The sequence below is a fragment of the Suricata suricatta genome, chromosome X (genome assembly GCF_006229205.1).
Source record: "Suricata suricatta isolate VVHF042 chromosome X, meerkat_22Aug2017_6uvM2_HiC, whole genome shotgun sequence".
In the NCBI taxonomy this organism is placed as follows: Eukaryota; Metazoa; Chordata; class Mammalia; order Carnivora; family Herpestidae; genus Suricata; species Suricata suricatta.
Window position 1 is genome coordinate 68,162,945 of NC_043717.1, and position 20,235 is coordinate 68,183,179.

The window sequence follows — 20,235 nt, forward strand, 5'->3', positions numbered from 1 at the left end:
CACAGAAGCTGAATCCTGGACTGGTTACAGAGGGACCCTGCCAGCTGCTGGCTCTGAAGTTGGCTTTGGCTCTGGGGTAGATCTGTGGATGTTGGGGCCCAGGCTCCTCACTCAGCAGCCTGTATTGATCTCCGGGCCTCTTTTGTCTCCTCCTCCTCAGTGGAAGCCTCTCCCCCTCTCCCCCTTTCCCCCTCTCTCCCCTCTGCCCCAGCCTCTTCCGCTTTCCTCCTCTGCTTCTAATGAATTGAAATCTCCGAGAGAGCTGTTAAGGCTCCGGTAGTTCTACAAAACTGTCCTTGCTCTTTCTGCATTTCGCCCAGTCAAGGGTGTCTTGCTGGAGGTCGGAATGATGCTGTTAGTCCTGATGTGATTGCATAGCAACACACAGCGGCTCTGAGAGGGGAGGAGGAGGAGGAGGAGAAGAAAGAGAAGAGGGCAGGAAGGTGGGAGAGACAGACGGAGAGTGTGCCTACTGCAGCTGTCGGCGTCCCTGTCTCAGGGACTTCTTTGCTGATTCACACAGGCAGCCCAACCCCGGCCTCCCAGCTCCCAGTTGCAGCCTGCTCCTCAGACCTGACAGAATCAGAAGGTAGGCCACAGAGAAATGATTCCCAAACCTCGCCCTTCTCCGGCTGGGTGAGAAGACATGACCGAGGGAAGGGAAGCTCCAGAGGTACTCTGTATGCATGGACGTGTGTGTGTGTGTGTGTGTGTGTGTGTGTGTGTGTGTTTGCATGCGCGCGCACCCGCGCGTGCACCTGCCTGCTGCCTGTATGTGCCTTTGGGGGAAAACTTGCTTTTAAAAATGTCCACAATGAAGTAGCTACTGCTTGGATTCAGAGGGGAGAGAAAAGGTACCCTGGAACAGAAATTCAAGCCAATTTGAGCAACTAATGAATAAGAGGAGAAGGGTATTCTTTATTTATTTGTTTGTTTGTTCTTTATGTTTATTTTCAATGACATGCTTTTTGTCCAAGGGTGGATTTGCTGGTGGGAGGGGAGGGAAGGGAAGGGCTGTGGAGAGCATTGGCTGAAATGCAAGGAGAGAGGAAATGTGGGACCTCAGAGTGGGTTCCCTGAGCAAATGAATGTTTAGTCAGCAGACAGGACACAGGAGTGCTTCCCTGGAGTAAACTGGGCTCTGATTTAGGAGCCTAGTGCCGAAGGCACGTCCTGATCTCTGCCCTTACTTCCTGGTTCAATTTATCTTTTCTATTGGATTTTGCCATTCACTTCTTCCCTTTGGTTGCCTTTCTACTCCTGTAATCAGGGGGGTACCTCTCCACTCCTGAGAGCATAGCATGGCATGTTTTGAAATGGGGCTTACCTCTCCTGGAGTCAAACACCTTGTTCCTTCTGGTCTCCTCACCTTTCCTGGTACCAGGCACCAGGCCCAATGTCCCAGCCTGGTAAGTGGGCCTGAGACTATGTGGGTAGTTAAGGTTTGTCCTGTCTTTGGTAGGCAGGTGGAGCTAGGCCTCTTGGGTGTTGGGTCCAAGCAGGTAGCTGGGCTGGGCTGGGGTGAAGTGGAATAGAGAAGGAGGGCCGGCAGCAGTAGCTGCCTGTTTCCACTGAGAGCATGGTGCATGCTGAATGGAAAGAACATACTTTCCTCTTATGTTTTTTTGTGATTGTTCAAAAGAACTAAAGCCTTAAAAAAAACTCTATGTCTAGTTTGACCTGTGTTCCTGACTTTTCCAAAGGCATCCTTGTTTCTAGATTAAAGGCCAAAAGGCCCCGTGAGAACCAAAAACCTTGGGAGATTTGCTCTCTGGGATTTGGGTGGGGGGATGGTTCCAGAGAACTTTGGAGCCTCTTTAGGAAACCCTCCTGGAAATGGAAATCCTGCATGTGAAAGTGACAAATATCCTGTCCCTGAGAGAAGACCAAGTTTTGCTAGGTGGGTCAGCCTCTGCCCTGCAGTCCTGCTTCCTACAAACTCTTGCTGGGGGAAGAAGACACATGGAAAAGGTTGCTCTTCCTGTGGGAGCTGTTACCTCAGGCATTCTGCTCTCGCAGAATCTTCTGCTCTTGCAGAAGTGTCTCTCAGCTCTGGCTCAGAGCACCCTTCAGTTCCAAGATCACCCAAAAGAGGAGAGCATGGCTGGAAGCGCCAAACTCACCAAAGGTCCAAGAGCCAGATGCAGAGTGTATTTGGGATGCAGCCCTTCCAGATACTTTCTTTTAGTATTTTTTTATATCTGAAAAGTGAATGTTTTTTAGCATGAGATTTGTTGCAGTGTTTCAAACAATGTGTTGTGAAAATTTTTATACATTCAAAAAGATATAAAGAATAATATAATGAGAATCAGAATACCCACCACCCAATTTAAGAAAAACCTGCCACAGAGCCAGATAGGACGAGCTCTCACTAATAAGGCCCAAGAAGATATCCTCCTAAACATTCCGGGGACCCTCACTCAAAGGAAACCCACTGTATAGAAGCTATAGCATCAAACCACATTCCTCCCTTATAAAGGATTCTGAACACACACTGGCAACTGAGATAGCAAGTGAGACAAATCCTTCCAGGACAGCAGTTACCAAAGGAATGTCTTATAGAACACTGCTCTGAGAGAATGTTACTAGAGTCTGCTTTAAAATAAGGAGTGTTGGTCAAATAATTTTTTGAAAACGCTTCATTACGGAGTTCTCTGCTTAGAGAGTCACAATGTATGGAAGCATATTCAAGGTTCTGAGATGTAGTGCCAGAAATAAATCTCTTTAAATTTGTTTGACCCCGTATATCCTAAACTGATTTGACCAGGGAACACTATTCTACATGGACCACTTTAGCATCATGCAGACACAGTTTGGGGAACTGCTGCTCAAAACAGACAAACAAACAAAAACACTAGAAGAAATTGTCACATGGAAAAAAAAACTTGTAAGATAATCTAGTCTAACAATGAGTTTTTCAGTGTGAAAAAAAATTGAGAGGGTGATCAAATTGTTCTCCTTTCCATAGCTGATGAGTATCCGAGAGAGTGGGACCCTTATCTCCTGATTATCAGTCCACTGCTTCTTCTCTAGCAGGTTCCCTTCTGTGAAACTAGTCCCAGAAAAATCAAACAGCTGTAAGGAATAATCCTTTGCAGTACCGCATTTGTATCTTATACTTTTTTTTAGTATTTTTTTATATCTGAAAAGTGAATGTTTTTCAGCATGAGATTTGTTGCAGTGTTTCAAACAATGTGTTGTGAATATTTTTATACATTCAAAAAGTTATAAAGAATAATACGATGAAAATCAGAATACCCACCACCCAGTTTAAGAAAAAAACATCACCAGTAGAGCTGAAACCTTCTGTCTATCCTTCTATGATTAAAGCTCCCTCCTCTCCCCACCACCTCCCTCCAGAGTAACCACTCTCCTGGATTTGGTGTTTATGATTCTCATGCATTTATTTATATTTTTGCTACATATGAATGTGTCTTTAGACAGCACACACCACTTTTTTTCATGTTTTAAAATTTGATATAACACTATGTATTCTTGTCCAATTTTTAAAAATTCAGGGTTACAATTTAAAAAATCATCCATGTTGCGACATGTGACTCTCGGTCACTTATTTTTTTCACTATTGTAAAACATGCCATTTAATTAATATGCCATGATTTATTTATCCATTCTGCTGTTTATGGACATTTAGGCTATTTCCAGCTTTTTGTTCATAGGACTATTATGACCATTTGTTTGTAGATATTTTTTATCTAAGTATTGCTATTGGGTATATATCTAGAAGAGAATCACTCCATCACAGGGTATAAGAATCTTCACTTTGGGGAGATAGCATCAAATTATTCTGCAAAATGGTTTACTAACTTATACTCCCATCAGCAGTGTATCAAGGTTTCAGATGCATTGCATTAACTGGCCTTAGAATAAAATGCTCCCCAGGGGGATACATCTCTAATTCTTTTCACTGGAAAATAAACTCCACTTCTTGAAATTGCTTAACAGCTAACTTCTCAGAAACACATTTCCTCATTTCTGTTTGTAAATGAGAAGGTTGGTTAGATAGTCTCTAAGGTCTCTTCTAGTTTGACAGTCTGAGGCTCTGTGATTTATTCATTAAGTGAGAGCATGTGAAGCAAAACTCCAAGTTTTTGGCTACATTGGAAGAATTATTTTAGGAACAGATAACAAGGTTTGGTACCAATGAAATACATGTTATGTCTCTTAGTGCCATGCTGTCAGGTAGAAAGTCAGTGTTCTGAGCAGGGGGGCATCATTCTGTATTAGCTTAAATTGGAGAGAGGAATCTATAGCCCATGGGAAGGGGTCTTCTTCCCCCTGCTGTGTTCTTTTCCAAGCCTCTCATGATTTAGAAGTCTTCCCTGTTCGTGTTTTTCTTCTAAGAATAATAAATGCTTGTAATAAAATACATACATTTATATGTACATTGTATGTATATGTATAGGTATACATAGTTGTATGTGTATGTACAGAAAGTCAAAGGGAGAGACCCCTCACACAACTCTCCAGAGTAATGTTACTGAACAGTTTTGTGTATCCTTGCAGGCTTTCCTTCTATGCATATACACATGTAGATTTTTTCCAGAAGCTTTTTGCATAATTGATGTTCTATCAGACATATTATTCCTAACTTATTTTCTTTTATCTAAATATGTATCTTCAATATCTGTTCAAATCGGTGTATATAGATCCACCTTTTTCTTTTTAACAGCTGCATAATATTTCGTTTTGTGCGTGGCTCCAATAATGGCTAATATGTAATACTTACTAGATGTCAGAAACTATGAATTCAGTACTTGAAACAAGGCTACAAGGTAGATCTCTTTGTCATCCCTTTTCTACAGGTGCAGCGATTGAACACAATAAAGTCAGGGAGCTTGTTGAAACCTGTGCTGATAAGTCGTGGAGCCAGGATGCAAACCTGAGTGTCCTGGCTCAGAGCCCACAACCTTACCTGTCATGCTGGGCTACCTCTCTGACACAGTCCACTTAACCAGTCCCCTGTTGATAGACATTTGAATCAATTGCAGAGTTTTGTTATTGCAAACAGTGCTGCAGCAGATACCCTCATCAATTTCTGCAAGTATTTCTCTAGGATAGGTTCCTCGACTTCTCTAGTTTTATAGGTAGAAAGAGCTTATTCATTCATAAAAAAACACATTTACTGAGTTCTAAGGTACTGGAGAAGCTCAGAGGTCAGACTAGGAGAGTTGATGGAGAATTTTACCTCTCAGATATCCTAGGAAAGTCATTTAAATATTCTGTAGGGTTTGCCAGCTGGGTGGTACCCCAGACCCAGGCTCACTGCATCCTCTAAGCTGCCTGTGTCTTTGCCTGAGTATGGCATGACTGAGTCAGTGCTTGGACTCCCACTTGGTGGCCCATAGCCAAAAAATCTCTGCTTGCTAAGGGTCAGTGACTACAATGCCTCGGGGCCTGGGTTCTAGAATTTACAGAGGCAGAGTAGTGTATCAGGGAAGAATTTGTATTCTGGGACACACCTGCCTGGATACAAATCCTAGCGTCTCACCCCGTATTCACAATATCTCTTTGAAGCAGTTACTTACTACCTCTGTTCCTCCGTGTTCTTAGCTGCACAATGGAAACAACAGAAACCACTTCAGAGGGTTATTGTGAAGATTAAATGACTTGGTGAATGTAGACTGATTAGTTCATTATGTAAAACATGGAATACAGTAGATTTTAACTGTTATTATTTATTTGGGCAATGGAAAAACTGTGACACTAATCGTTACATAAATAGTTGAAGAAGTCCATGGCATTTTGGTGAGGAGTAGGGAAGGGAGGGAGGAAGTAGCTGTTAAGTAGCTAATATATTGACGTAGTACAAAAAAGAATATTCCGTAAAAACTACATCTCTTGTTGGTGGCCTTTTGTGGGCATGGCTAATTATTCTAATTTTCAACCCAAGCAGTGACTATATGGGAATTCATAAGAATTCTATATATTTTATACATATGCTTTCTGCAGGTATGTTATATTTCTCAGTTTTAAAAAGGGAGAAAATCTCAAAGGAGCACTGGGAATTCTCCCACCTCTGTCTAGCAGTCACCTGCTCCCTTCTCTAACGGCAATCAATATTAACAGATTCTTTTGTATACTTTTATTGCATATAATTTTTTGCATAAATAAGCACACATCTTTTTGGTTTACACAAATATAAACTAACCACCTTATTTTTTTCTTCTTTTCCTTTTACTTAAAGTTATGTCCTAAGAGATTATTCCATATTGGCACATAAAGAATTCCTAATTATGTTTTTAACAGTTGTGTAGGATTCCATTGTATGGCTATGCCATTATTTATTTAACTAGTCCCCTAGTAATGGACATTTAGGTTGGTTGCATTTTTTTTTCCATTTCAAGGATTGCTTCAACTGCTAGTATTCTGTGTACATCATTTAACACAAATACAAATAAATATGTGTATCCAAAGCGTTTTTCTTCATGCCTCCTGGGATTTGTGTCTACAAAGTTGAGAACCTGTACACTGACCTAATTGGAGTTTAATTCCATAAATCAAGTTGGGAAGCATTCACTGAGTGAGTGCTCTGTACCTGGCACTGTTTTAAAAATATGTGGGATAGAAATAAATATCAGGCATGCACCTTATCTTCCACGAGCCAGTAATTTTGCTTTTATGTTAAAATCCTGGTATTTCTCACATGTTTTTAAAGCTTTAATCTCTGCCCAAGAGAAACAATGTCTGCCCTCTGAATTCTCCTGGAAGAGCCTATGTGTGGCTTTAAAAACAAGAAGAGTGTTCCTAGTAGCAAAAAGCCACAGTTTGGTATGTAACAGGATCCCTAGGAGAGAGAGCACAGAAGCATCAGTTCCATCCCCAAAGCATTCTTCACACTACTCCATGTATACAAATCACCTTAGCTCAAAAGCATCTCTTCCCTAAATACATCCTAAATCCCTCCAACTTAGAGCAAACACTTCCTTCTCTGTGACCTCTCATGACATGATTTTTGTGTCCCACATAAGGTATGAGTCATTTTTTACCTTAAGTTGTACTTTTTAAAAACGTGTCTTATTTCCTACACTTGACCATCTGGGGACTAAGATTCCTCTCCAATTCCTTACAGCCTCTGCAAATTGAAAGGAAGAATAGGAAGAGAATCAGTATGTACAGGTGGTAATGTGAGACATCATGAAGATAAATAGGCAGAAATAAGAATCTTTGTGCAGCACAAAGAGCACTGGTCAGGAGTCAGGAGGCCCAGGTTCACTTGTGTCTCAGCATCTTCATCCCTCAAATAGGATTATAATCCTGGCTGGGCCATCCTTACCAGGTAGCACTGAGGATCAAGAGAGACAATAGCAGGCTACAAAAGTATGTCATACAAGTACGGGGATGCAAGCATTTCCTTTTTTTTTTTTTAAGAATGCTAGCATTTTGATGTTTGACAACTCTTTTTCATTTTTAAAATTTATTTACTTTGAAAGAGAGAGAAGAGAGAGAGAGAGAGAGAGAGAGAGAGAGAGAGAGAGAGAGAGAGAGAGAGAGACACCACAAGCAGGAGAGGGGGCAGAGAGAGAGAATCCCAAGCAGGCTTCATACCACCAGTGTAAAGCCTAATGATGCGGTACTTGAACCCACAAACCATGAGATTATGACCTGACCTGAAACCAAGAGTCAGACACTCAACTGGCTGAGCCATTGAGGCACCCCAATGTTTGACAACTCTTAAACTTTAATGTTTTACAGGTTAGCAAACCAAGGTCTAGAGAGGTGAAATGACTTGAGGTTACAAGTGGCAGAGTATGAAAACAGCAGAGGATAGTCAAGGTAGGACTAGAAGGAGTTTATTCCTTCTCTGCACTGGGATTAGAAGATTTGAATTCTCTGACTCTTGTGTTTTTTTTATTTTTGTTTTGTGAAGCATCAACCTGATATCAGGTCAGAATAATAATAAGAAAGCATTAAGTTAATCTTTAGAGAGGTGAACCTCAAAAGAGACAAAGAGATAGTTCATAAAAGAAGAAATAGAACTGGCCACTAAAAGTATAGGAAAAAGGTTAAGCATCTTTAGTAATTAAGGAAATATGGAGTACTTCTCAAGATGCCATCTTCTCTTTAAAAATTGGCAAAGATATTTTAAAAATAAGAATACTCACTGTTGGCAAGTGTGCTGGGAAACTGGTACTCTCATCCATTGCTGGTGTTAGTATAAAGTGATTAACTATTTTTCCTAGGGCAATTTAGAAGTAATTATGCATCACATACCTGAAATTGGTTCATACCCTTTGGTCCAGGAATTTTCTCTTCTAGGAAAACATCCTAAAGAAAGAATCACATATATGCACAAGGCTGTTTGTTGCAGTGTGACTTATGTCTAATTGTGAAAATTATGGTATATTCATTCAATTGAATAGTATACAACAATGATTACAACGAACATTTATTGAGCAGTATACTATTGCCAGGGACGGTACTAAGTTATTTAAATACATTATTAATTTTAATACAATAACTCTATGAAGGCAGTATCATTGTCGTCTCCATTTTGCAGATGAGAACACCGAAGCTCAGAGAGAGGTTAACTCATCCCAGTCCACACCGCTATTAAATTGAACAGTATAGATCTGACTCTAGGTCTGTATGATGCCAAAGCCCATGGCCTCAACCATAGTGCTCTATCACCTTTGCAGCCATTAGAAATCATGTTTTAGAGGAATAGTTAGTGGCATTCTAAAATGATCATGATATAGGGGCACCTGGGTGCTTCAGTTGGTTAAGCGTGTAGCTTCAGTTCAGGTCATGATCTACTGGATTGTAGGTTCAAGCCCTCCATCGGGCTCTGTGCTGACAGCTGGGAGCCTGGAGCCTGCTTCGGATTCTGTGTCTCCCTGTGTCTCTGCCCCTGTGCCACTTGTTCTCTCTCTCAAAAATAAATAAATAAATAAATTTTAATGATCATGATATAAATGATAAATGAAAAAAGTACAATTCAAAATGATATATATCATATGATGACAATTGGATACATACAGATATATTTTTCATAGAGTAAATACTATAAGGCTTCACACCTATTAGTAATAGTTATTTCTGGGTGGTAGTATTATAGGTTATTTTGATTCTCATTCTTATGATTTTATTTTGTATTTTCCAGTTTTTCTGTAAAGAATATGCATTATTTGTATAATTGGCAAAAAAAATGTTGATATAAAAAGAGGTCTGAAAGCAAGCCTTTTGTAGCATTCATGCTTATAACACATCTATAGTAATACGTTGTTTTTTATCTGTTGTTTTATCTGTTTTCTGTTGGTATCAGATGAGAGGGGAGCCATCTTTTCAACCTTTCTTTGGAGAATCTCTTTGGGGGTGAGGAGCTATGTAGCTGTGTAATCCCTAGAGACTTTGACTACAATAAAGTGTCCTTTTGACCATAAATTCTTGCATCTTTGTGATCTGTAGCAGTCCCCAATCTTGGACCATGGGCCCCTGAGGAGGAGGGAAGGGAGCTCAGTGCAAGAAGTCCACAGATCCTTAAATGTATAATTGCTTTTTCTCACTCTGCAAGTGCTAAAAGTATCGCTACTATTGTAGGTATGAGTGGGTGAAGTGAGATTCTTTTTTTAATCTTTCTTAAGAAGTGGCCTTTAAACCGAAAATGTTGGGAACCACTGAAATAGAGACTAAAAATGGTGGCTATTTAATCATCAACATCAGGAATCAAAGATGCTTACTTCCTTCCCTTTTGATCAGGGTTTTCATGTCTTTACCCAACACTAAAATATAGGACTTTCAGCATTTCCAAGAAATGTCTTTGTTACCCATTCTCATCACACTTGTGTACATTGTATACAAAACTGTCAACTGATTTGTACATCTAACTTTTTCACTCATATCTTCCTGTTCTCAGCTTAGCTCCTAACATCTAAAGCTGAATATGTCTCAAGCATAGCTTATTATGGAACACAGCCTTCACCCTCTACCATACCAAATTTGCTCCTCCTCCAGTATTCCCTCTCTTGCTGTTGGAAACATTATCCACCCAGCTCCCAAATTAGAAACTTTTCACTCCCTCACCTCATTCACCCTTTACATCCAATTGATCACCAAGCCCGTTGTATTTTACCTCTTCAGTGTATCTCATAATCCATGCTCTCTGCTCCATCTTCCCTGCAACTGCTTGCCTCTTATTACAGCTTTTCAGTGGATTGTTCCCCTGGGGGAAATTACTCCACAAGGCAGCCTTAGGGCTCTTTCTAAAATGCAAATTTGGTCAAGTCACTCCCCTGCTTAAAATCTTCCATGCCTCCCTATTGTCTACAGGATAAAGCCTAGAATTCTCTGCTTGTTATTCAAGGCATGACCCAATCTGGCCACAACCTCTTTTCAATGAGGTAAGAACAAAGCACCTACCTTGTACTCTGGTCACACCATACATTTAATTTTGTGCTTTTGGAATTATTATTTTGTTTTATCTCCCCTGCCTAATGACAATCTGATTTCTCTCTCATGGTTCACCTCCAGTGTATTTCCTCTAGGGAGACTTTTCCTGACATGACCAAGTAGAACTCACCTCACCTATCCCTTTACTCCATCCCATAAACAGTTTTACTATTAAGGCAAGTAACACTTTATGGCTTGACTTTTTTCTATATCTGTTTTTTCTGTATGTGAACACCTCAAGGGTAGGCACCATGTCTTTTTCATCTCCGCGCCTCCTAAACTCTAAGCAAATGTAATTTATTATTCTCTGAACATACTATGCTTTTTTGTGACATCCATCTTTACAGAGATGTGTTCCTCTGCTGGGAAGACACTTCTCTCTTTCTCCCCTTCTCTGCCTAGGCAAACATCTACTTGTCCTTTTTTGACTCATCTCAAATGCAGTCTCTCTGAAATATTTGCACATTCTCAGAGTTATTTGTCCCCAAGTCTGTGCTCCTCAAGCCTTCTGTTCAAATCTTGATTTAACACAAGGCACATAAGCATTTTATTATAACTATGAGCTTGTATGATGGCTTCCTCCTACCCCCCATCCTACCTGACCCTATTTTCCAGGTTGTGAGAGCTCAGCAAATCATCTTTGTGTCTCTAGCACAAAGCACAATAGATAAACAATAAATACTTCTTTGGTCAATAATTAAATAAAGCCTCTTATGGTACATGGTGGCCTGGGAAACACTATTGGGTAGACCAGTAAGCTTTAAATACTTATTTACATAACTGGTCAAGGCACCTTTGGGTAAATGTTGGGTTCATACACCTTTTCTAGGTCTTGACTCTAAATCTATCCTTGTTACTTTTCCAGGTGTTTATGGTCAACAGTTGGTGCACTGCCCATTTTCTCTCCCCCATGAGCCTTGGTTCTGATACAACCTATGGTCATGCAGGGATGCCCTTACACCCTCCCTCGATGTCATGAATGGCAGGCAGCTAACCAGTTCCATCACAGCAGCAGCCTCCGAAGTACCTGCCCCCAGCCTAAGGTAAGAGGCTGATAGCAAAAGAAAGTCCTGTGGAGAAAGGGTGGACACAGGATCTGTGTGTGTTCTTGTGGGTGTCCATGCTTCCTAAAGCTCTGGGGCACTCTATATACATGAATCTGTTTGGAGGTCATGGACCTCCTTCTAACTCATCCTTTATCACTCATGAAGGTTTTTTTTTTTAAATAAAGCTTATTAATTTTGAGAAAGAGAGAGAGAGAGAGAGAGAGAGAGAGAGAGAGAGAGAGAGAGCGAGCACACATCGGGGTGGGGTAGAGGCAGAGAGCGAGAGAAGGAACAAAAGAAAATCCTAAGCAGGCTTCTCAGTGTCAGTGCTGAGTCCAATGTGGGGTTCGAACCCACGAACTGTGAGATCATGGCCTGAGCCAAAATCAAGAGTCAGGTGGTCAATTGACTGAGTTACCCAGGTGCCCTTTTGAAGCCTTTTATAGGGGGCATGGGGCAAGGAAATGTGTTGAGTTGGGTAAGCAAAAGGGCCAAAAATGACTGAGGGGGACTAGCTCTATGTTAACTTCCCAAGGTAAGTCCCAGAAGAGTGTGACCCTTCAGGGTATCACCTAGGACAAGGCATGATCTTTCTTTGCTTTAACTTCTTTATGGCATATTTCATGTTCTGCACTTGCAGAATATTCTCTCTCCTTCCATTGGCTCTTCCTCTCAAGTCTTTAGCCTTATAGCTTTTGGTAGAATCCCTGGTGCTTCATAGCTGTCTATCTTATCTCTCTCCTCCCCTAGGGGTGGAATGGTGGTACTGTGTGTTCCTGCCTATGTATGTTGGTAGGTGGGCAGAGGATGTATGAGAGGCAGTAATCCCAAGAGGGTAGCCCCCTTTCCTGACAGTGAGGGAGGTTCATGGGAAAGTTGACTGGACGGGGGGAAGCATAAACATATTTTGGCTTATCCTACAATGCTTTGGAGTCCAGAGGCCATGCGGGTGTAAAAAAGTACTATGTCTCCTAGTATCTCACAGATGGCTATGGTGCTGAATTACTGATGGGGGTGCAGACAGCAGCTAAATATACAGGGAGAAGGAAGGGAGGGAGAACGGCAACAGGGATGGAGAATGCGGGTGCTGGGGAGTCCGATTTGAGGATAATAATGAGAAAAAGTCAAGAGGGGCATAACATCCAGGTCTTCCTGAGCTGTCTTCCCACATCTAACCAGAGAGAAATTGCTACCTCTAACATATTCTCAGGCCAGTGCCAACTTAGTGTTCCCCAGTGTACCCACCCCTTTCTCAGAGTGGAACTGACATAGGTTCAAGGGATTGAGAAGGCTGGGCCCTTCCAAAAGGCTTGCCCTGCACATTTGTCCACCCTCTCCAAACTTCACCACCCTAGGCAGAGGGACCTTCAGCTTCATTTTGTAATTGAGAATGGTGAGACCCAGTCCTCTCCTCTGCCACTGTCCATGTTCTCCTCTCCCTTCCCTATGGCCCTGACTTTGTCTTAAAGTTTCAAGAGATAAGGAGAGAGCCCTCTGGGGAGTGGAGTGAGAAACAAACATCTTGGACACAAAAGCCAGAAGTAGAAGGCCATTGGTAGGAAAAGAAAAATTTTGTCATTCATTATTTGCCTATCATGTGCCTGGCTGTGCTAGGGGTACTTGTGAGTAAAAGGGGGAACTAAGAGGGGAGAACAGGTGATGGAGTATAGTAAGGGAGCCAAGTGGAGATTTAGGAAACTAAGAAGTCTGAAGGGAATGAAAGCCTAATATGGGTGGAGCCTAGTTCATCGTGGGTGCTTCCCTCAGAACCAGGACAAATTGTTTGAGTTACAAGGAGCTATTTCTAACTCCCAGCCTCCCCTAGACTGTGAGACTGGCTTGAGCCCCGTTATCCCAGCATCAGCAAAGCTGTGACCCAGAGCTAGAGCCACTCCCTGCTCTTGGCCTGCCATCCCCTGCCAGCTCCCATCCACCCAGAATGGCTCCACCCCAGATCCCCAGAAAGGGTCAGGCAGCTGCTCCAACTATTCCTGTAGGAGGGCCTCAGCATGGAAACAATGTGGAACTGTGGAAAGCCCAGAAGACTCTGTGGGAGATAAATGAGGATAGGAACAGAACCCATTTGGTAAAAATGAAGTGTTTTTCCTCAGCACCAAGGGGTGGGGCCTAGGTTGGGAAGGTTAACCTTTCCCTTAGACAAGTCTGCTGGAGAGAGAGGAGAGTGGCCACTTCCAGAAGGGACCCTGCTTGGGCAGTGGCCCAAGACAGTACAAGCAGGGCACAGGAGCCTCCCTTGCACTGGATCCCTGTAGAGAGCTGCTGAGTTCCATTTTGCCTTCTCCCATCCCTGCAGAGGTTCAAGGGGATGCCCATGGACCCATCTATTTCCTCCTAACCTTAGAGTGCAGTGAGAGGTATGAGAAGGTGGATAATGACTCTTCCTTGACTCCTGTCTGCCTCCCACAGGTAGGGCAGAAAACCCCCTTGTTTTCACAGTGGGCTCAGACAAATTGCTATTCAACTTCCTGATCCTGCCATCCTATGGCTCTGTCCCCAGGTGTGCCACACACATTCTTTACTGTTTCTAGGACACTTAGTTAGAGACAAGGCTTATTTCCAAGCCCATCCTACTGCCAGGTTTTGGTGAAATAGCTTACCAGAGGTTTGTCACCAAAGGTCCTTTCCTTCACCTCAGGGGAAGGGTGGGCCTGGAGACAGAGTCCTTTGTGTCTTCCATGGAAAATGAAAATAAATCAAGAGAAACTACCCTCTGCATGCCCTTCCTCAACATCATAGAATGCCCAGTTCCACTCCTGCCATCCTTGCCAGCCTGGGAGGGCCTCCTGGCCCTGGTGTAGCAAGCCCAGTTTGGAGTGAGCTGGAATTCCCCAGGGACAAAGCTCTGATTCACCGGCTGAGCCCTGACATAGCCACCCCCTCGAGATTCCTGGGGGGTCAGTAAACAGGGTGACAGCTCCCGCCTCCTGACCTGGCTTAGCTCTGCCAGCCTTCCCTGAGGGAGTCTGCTTACAGCCTGTCAGGACTCTGCCTGCAGCTCCCCAGACACTGATTCTGGAAGCCAGCTGAAGGATAATCATGAAGCTGCCTAATCCTGCAATGGAGTCCCCAGGCAGCACAGGTAGGGTCAGCTCATGGGAACATAGAGTGACTGAGTTCAGAACTTTGCCCTTGAGCCTGGTTGCTCCCTCACTTCCCTTTCAGTGTGTGGCTGTGAGCTGTGGTTTTCAATTGGATGATTGGTTTCCTAAATTGCTGGGAGAGTCTTGTGTGGGAAGGAAGTATGGTTTGCAGGGAAAGGGAGACCAGAAGTCTCAGCCACCATCAGAACTGTGTTCTTTCTACAAAAGGTAAGCAGGTATACAGGTGTGCAGGCAGGTGCATTTTCCCAGTCTGGGAATGAACAGCACAGGCTGAGATTTCCTCATCCATACTCTCTTTCCCTCAATCCCCTTCTGTCATTGGCTGGGCAGTCCTGACACTGTGCTAGATAGAGGTGGCTAACTTATTTAGCATAATCCTCATTCCCCCAAACCTTGTAGTTCCCTGCAGGCTGAGGAAGTGATAGGCTCTGAGACTGAGAGCTCAAGGGAAGCCTTTGGTGGGCTCTATGATTGGTCCTCTTAACTGCTGACTCTGGTCATAGTCCTTTGGAGATCAGGATCCAAAATGTGGCTTTAGCTCTCTCTCAACCCATGAAAGTTGAACAGTGCTCTTTAGGACTATTTCCAGGCTTTCCAACTGGTGGGAAATGCAATTGGGGAAGAGGGAGAAGGGACCCCAAGACCTAGATTCATTAGGGAAGTAGGACATCTATTACTGATAGATTTCTCTGGCTGGTCTCCTCTGTCTCCCTGAATCTTTTGAGGCAGCTCCTCAGCTTTCTTTTCTAGAAGGTTGGGGAAACTGTGGGACAATGAAGTTGAGCCTACAGTTTACCTTGAATGCTGTGTTTGCCAGTGTTTGGGCAATTCTGAGCAGCTCTTATCTAAGGCAAATACTTCCAGAATCCCATCTGGGCAATAGTCTTGGCAGAATTTACAGCAAAAATAGTAAAAATGTTAGTAGTCCACAGTTAAAAGTGACTGACCTATGCCAAGAGAGGACTTTGCAATGAACAGAGCCACAGAGTCTTCCTTTATCTCAACCCACCCTCAAGCACACCCCGGGACAAGCACTTCTCTCTCCTTCACATTTGTCCCATCCTTGGATTCTTGCAGAACAGGGTGCGGCATACTCTGGGGATTGCAGGATGTCTATGTTTCTGTCCAGGCTAGAGCTGCTGCTACCACCCCTGCACCTCCTCAGGATGGTGCTGGGGTTTCCTGCCTAAGCCCAAAGCTAAACGAGTCTGTTGGTGCCTCTGGACCCCTCGAACCACCAGCCATGAATCTGTGTTGGAATGAAATCAAAAAGAAGTCTCACAACCTCCGGTAAGGACTGGCCCCTAGAAACAGGAGCCTTAGGCAAATGGCTGGGGTGGTGTTGGGCTCCTTTCGCTGCTTCAGCTTGTCATTCAGCCTGTGTCAGCCTCATCATCCACTTCTCTGCTTCCTTCTCTGGACCTTGGAAAGGACCCTGGGTCAGAGGTCAAGAGGCTTGGATTTGAGCCTGTTTTATTTATTTATTTATTTATTTATTTATTTATTTATTTAGTATTTATTTTGAGAGGGGGAGGGAGGGAGAGAGGGAATCTAAAGCAGGCTACGCACTGTCAGCACAGAGCCCCACAAGAGGCTCAGTCTCCTGAAGTGTGAGATTATGACCTGAGCCCATATCAAGAGTTCCATGCTTAACCAATTCAGCCACCCAAGGCCCCCCTGAGCTTCATTTTTAAGTCGTTTTGTCGCTCTGGATACATGGTTTATCTGAATTTTACTCTCATTTGTTTTTTTCTTAAGAGAAAAGGATGAGTGAAGGAACTCTCTCACTACTTCACAGTGTTGTAAGGATTCTTATAAGATACAAAAATGTTTTCTGAGCTTAAAAGCACTCATATGTAAATGAAGGATATATGTGCTCCCCCCTCTTCTTTCTCTCATAACTGTCCTCTGTCTCGGTAGATATTATTCAGTCTCTTTCCCATCCTTTTATGCCTTCTATTCCCATCCATTGGTCATCAGCCCACCTATTCCTCTCCAAACTGAAGGCAAATATGTAAAAGCATGAAGGCAATTCCTGTATCAGGTGTCCCTCTTCTCCCTACCCCTCTGCAGAACCTACCCCCACACTTTTCCTCTCCATTCCCTATTATCAAAGCACAACCCCCTGGATTTTGGTAGGCTTTGGCTGGAATGAGGCAGTGTAGAGAAGTTAAAAGGGTGCAGGCTCTGGAGTCAAATAAACCTGAGTTCAAATCATAGCTCTACCAGGGATTTAACTGTGTGACCTTGGGCAAATTACTTAACCTTCCTAGGCAATAGTAGTACCTACCTCATAAGGTTGCTGCTTTGAAAATTAGTGGAAGCAGTAACTTAGGTAAAGGCTTGGCTCAGGTGGTAGGGAGGCAATGAATAGTTACTATTGGCAGCTAAAGGGAATGGGCTTGATGGCTGTACCTAGGCTGGCCTCCAGGTTCCTACCACTTGGTCCTCAGCTCATGGTTCAGTTGTGGGGCATGGTTTACAGAGATGATTATAGTGTATACATTTTTCTCCTTCCGTTTATTAAATCTCTAGCCTCTGGTACTGTCATCCTTTGGGATTCTTGGGCTGCGTATATTTGTATGCATTCTCACACAAGTGAGTGGTCATGTTCAGTCACCTCACTTGCCCTTTCCACTTACTGTATTCTCTGCTAATCAGAGGGCTGGCTCTGAGAAGCCTCTGTTGGTGAGTATTTTGGCATGGTTTTGAGTTCCTCAAGGGCAAGAGGGCAACCAGACAACTGTCACTCCTAACGCTCTTGTTCAATTTTCTCCCCTTCCCACCTAATGCTGGGCAAGCAACTGAATTAGCTGACATCCACACTGACACAGCTCCACATCCCTGGACCTACTGATTGGTTTTAGTACTGTACTCCACGTGAAGGTGCATTGGGAACCTCTGTGGGTGTAAGACGGAGCGCTCTGAGCCTCCTCCCACTTCAATCAGAGCAACTCCTCTTTAATATGTTTGATATATTAAAGATCTACATAAGTGTTGGGGGAAAAAGTGTTTTGCCACTTAAAAAGAAGGTTGAAAATCACTGGTCGTATGCATTATGCAGCGCTCGCCTAGAGGCCTTCTCAGACCACAGTGGAAAGCTTCAGCTCCCTCTCCAAGAGATTATTGACTGGCTCAGCCAAAAGGATGAGGAATTGTCAGCTCAGCTGCCCCTGCAAGGGGATGTGGCCCTGGTGCAACAGGAGAAGGAGACCCATGCGGTAGGTTTGAACTATGGAGGTTGTGGTATGTTGCCTCTCAGCTGGGAAGGAAGTTTTTTCTGCAGTGTTCTGGCAGATGGGCACTTAACGTCTGCTTAGACATCTGAAGTAAGAGGAGGCTGGATCCAGTTTTACTGGTTTTGGAAAGCACTCTACCAAGAAAGTCAAACCTTTTCTCCCTGGCCCTTTCATCAATATTGGCCTCCCTTAAAATCCTGTCCTAATTTTCAGTGGGGACATGGGAAAATGAACATAATAGAATGTTAAGTGAAAAAAACCATAAAATATGAAACAAAAGCAGGTGGATCTCAGTTGTACAAAGAACAATATAGATGTGTGTACATGTATATACACAAAAACATGAGAATGAACTATATCTCAAAGTCCACAATGATTTATTCTAGGTGATGAAATTAGAGTTCTTTTTAACTTTCTTTTTCATACTTTTCTGAAATTTCTAAGGTTTCCATGTCATATTTTACCTCTATAATCAGAAATTAACAACAGATATTTCTTAAAAATGAATACATAATGCATAAGAGAAGTAATTATGTGACATGGCAGAGATGTTAGCTAAGTCTACAATGGCAATCACATTGCAATATAAATGTATCAAGTCAATATGTTGTATATCTTAAACTTATACAATCTTCTATTATCAATTATATATCAATTTTGAAAATCAGAACAGAATGGAATACAGTACAAGAAAATAAACTATAACTACATGCTACAACATGGATGATTCTTGAAAATAGTATGTTTAGTGAAAAAAATCCAGGTACAAAAAGATTACATACTGCATAATACCATTTATGCAAAGTTCAAAAGTGGGCAAGACTAATCAGTGGTATTAAAAGTCAGGATACTGGTTACCTAAGGGGAATGAATGAGATAGTGACCAGAAGGAGCCCCTCAATGTACCTGCTGGGATGCTGGTGGAATTCAGTTTCTTGATCTCAGTGCTGATTACAGATATGGAATCACTTTATGGAAATTCACCTAGCTGTACACTTTTGATTTGTGTACTCTTCTCTCTATTTTGACAGAAAAATTAATTAAAATTATAATATAAATCCTACCTGTTTTTGATTTCCCTAAAGCCACTTACTGGGGAATTTCTGGGTCTTCCAGAGAACCAAGATTTCCAACTCCAAATCCTCACATTTCTCTCTACCTTGTGGTATATACAGACTCATTTTATACTAAATAGATCTCCCTGTGTCAGAGTCATTCTTCTGCCTATAGGGATGATTGTACCTCATTATGTCAGGGTAGCCCAAAGATGCATGATAATGCTAAAGGATCAAGTTACATTAAGGAGAAGAAAGGTTGTCAATTACAGAATGGAATTTGAAGCAGTTGAAAGACTAATTCCCTGTTGAACATGTTTCTAAATTTCATAGACCTTTATGGAAGATGTCAAGTCTCGAGGCCCCTATATCTACTCTGTGCTGGAGTCAGCTCAGGCATTCCTGTCCCAGCACCCATTTGAGGAATTGGAGGAGCCTCGTCCTGAGAGCAAAGGTGGGTGGTCTTCCTCTCTTTTGCCCTTCTTCTTGAACTTTGAACTGCTAAACACCTTCCTGCCTTCCCCAAACTCAGTTTCTCAGCTGTTATCTAGGAGTATGATTTTCTCTTAGGAGTCCAAATTTGGAAAGGAGCAAGATTCCCACTGCAAGGAAAAGCAAATAGAACAAAATAAAACAAAAAAAGAAAAGAAAAGAAAAAGAAAAGAGAACAGAATCTGGAGCAAGGAAGACCAATGTGTGGCCCAAAGCTGTATGTGGCTTTCTGGAGCATCATATGTGACGTTCTAATGAGGCATAAAAAAGAAAAAAACAAAAGACTCAAATGCATTGTGCTGAATCTGAATAAAAGTAGTAGTATGTCCTTTTTAAAAAAATTTTTTTAACATTTATTCATTTGTGAAAGAAAGATAGAGTGCAAGTGGGGGAGAAGCAGAGAGAGAGGGAGACAGAATCCAAAGCAGGCTCCAGGCTCTGAGCTGTCAGCACAGAGCCCTGTGCGGGGCTCGAACCCACAAGTGGTGAGATCATGAACCCATGAGCAGTGAGATCATGACCTGAGCTGACGTGGGATGCTTAATCGACTGAGCCACCCAAGTACCCCCAGTAGTATGTCTTTTAAAAACATACTCCTTGGGGTGCTTGGGTGGCTCTGTTGGTTAAGTGTCCGACTTCAGCTCAGGTCATGATCTCACAGTACATGGGTTCGAGCCCCACGTAAGTCTCTGTGCTGACAGCTCAGAGCCTGGAGCCTGCTTCAGATTCTGTGTCTCCCTCTCTCTCTGCCCCTCCCTTGTTCATGCTCGCTCGCTCTTTCTCTCTCTCTCAAAAATAAATAAAGATTTAAAAAATTTTAAGTACTCCTTTAAAGAATAAATTAAAAATAAAAACTTACTCCTTTATTGTGACA

The 20,235-nt window shown here is 42.6% G+C and overlaps 1 protein-coding gene across 5 annotated transcripts in view; it reads left to right on the forward strand.

Moving 5' to 3' along the window:
• The first annotated feature begins 454 nt into the window (after nt 1-454).
• Nucleotides 455-20,235, forward strand: part of DRP2 (dystrophin related protein 2) — a 41,384-nt gene continuing 21,603 nt past the window's right edge. For 3 of the 5 annotated variants that reach the window (XM_029930813.1, XM_029930815.1, XM_029930816.1), the window contains exons 1-5: nt 455-673; nt 11,273-11,450; nt 15,705-15,865; nt 17,640-17,796; nt 19,203-19,323. In XM_029930813.1, coding sequence (XP_029786673.1) covers nt 11,343-11,450; nt 15,705-15,865; nt 17,640-17,796; nt 19,203-19,323 — 547 coding nt within the window. In that variant the 5' untranslated portion in view covers nt 455-673; nt 11,273-11,342. Of the gene's footprint in view, nt 674-11,272; nt 11,451-15,704; nt 15,866-17,639; nt 17,797-19,202; nt 19,324-20,235 lie in introns of those variants that run through there. The other 2 variants (XM_029930814.1, XM_029930817.1) reach the window with 2 other exon arrangements.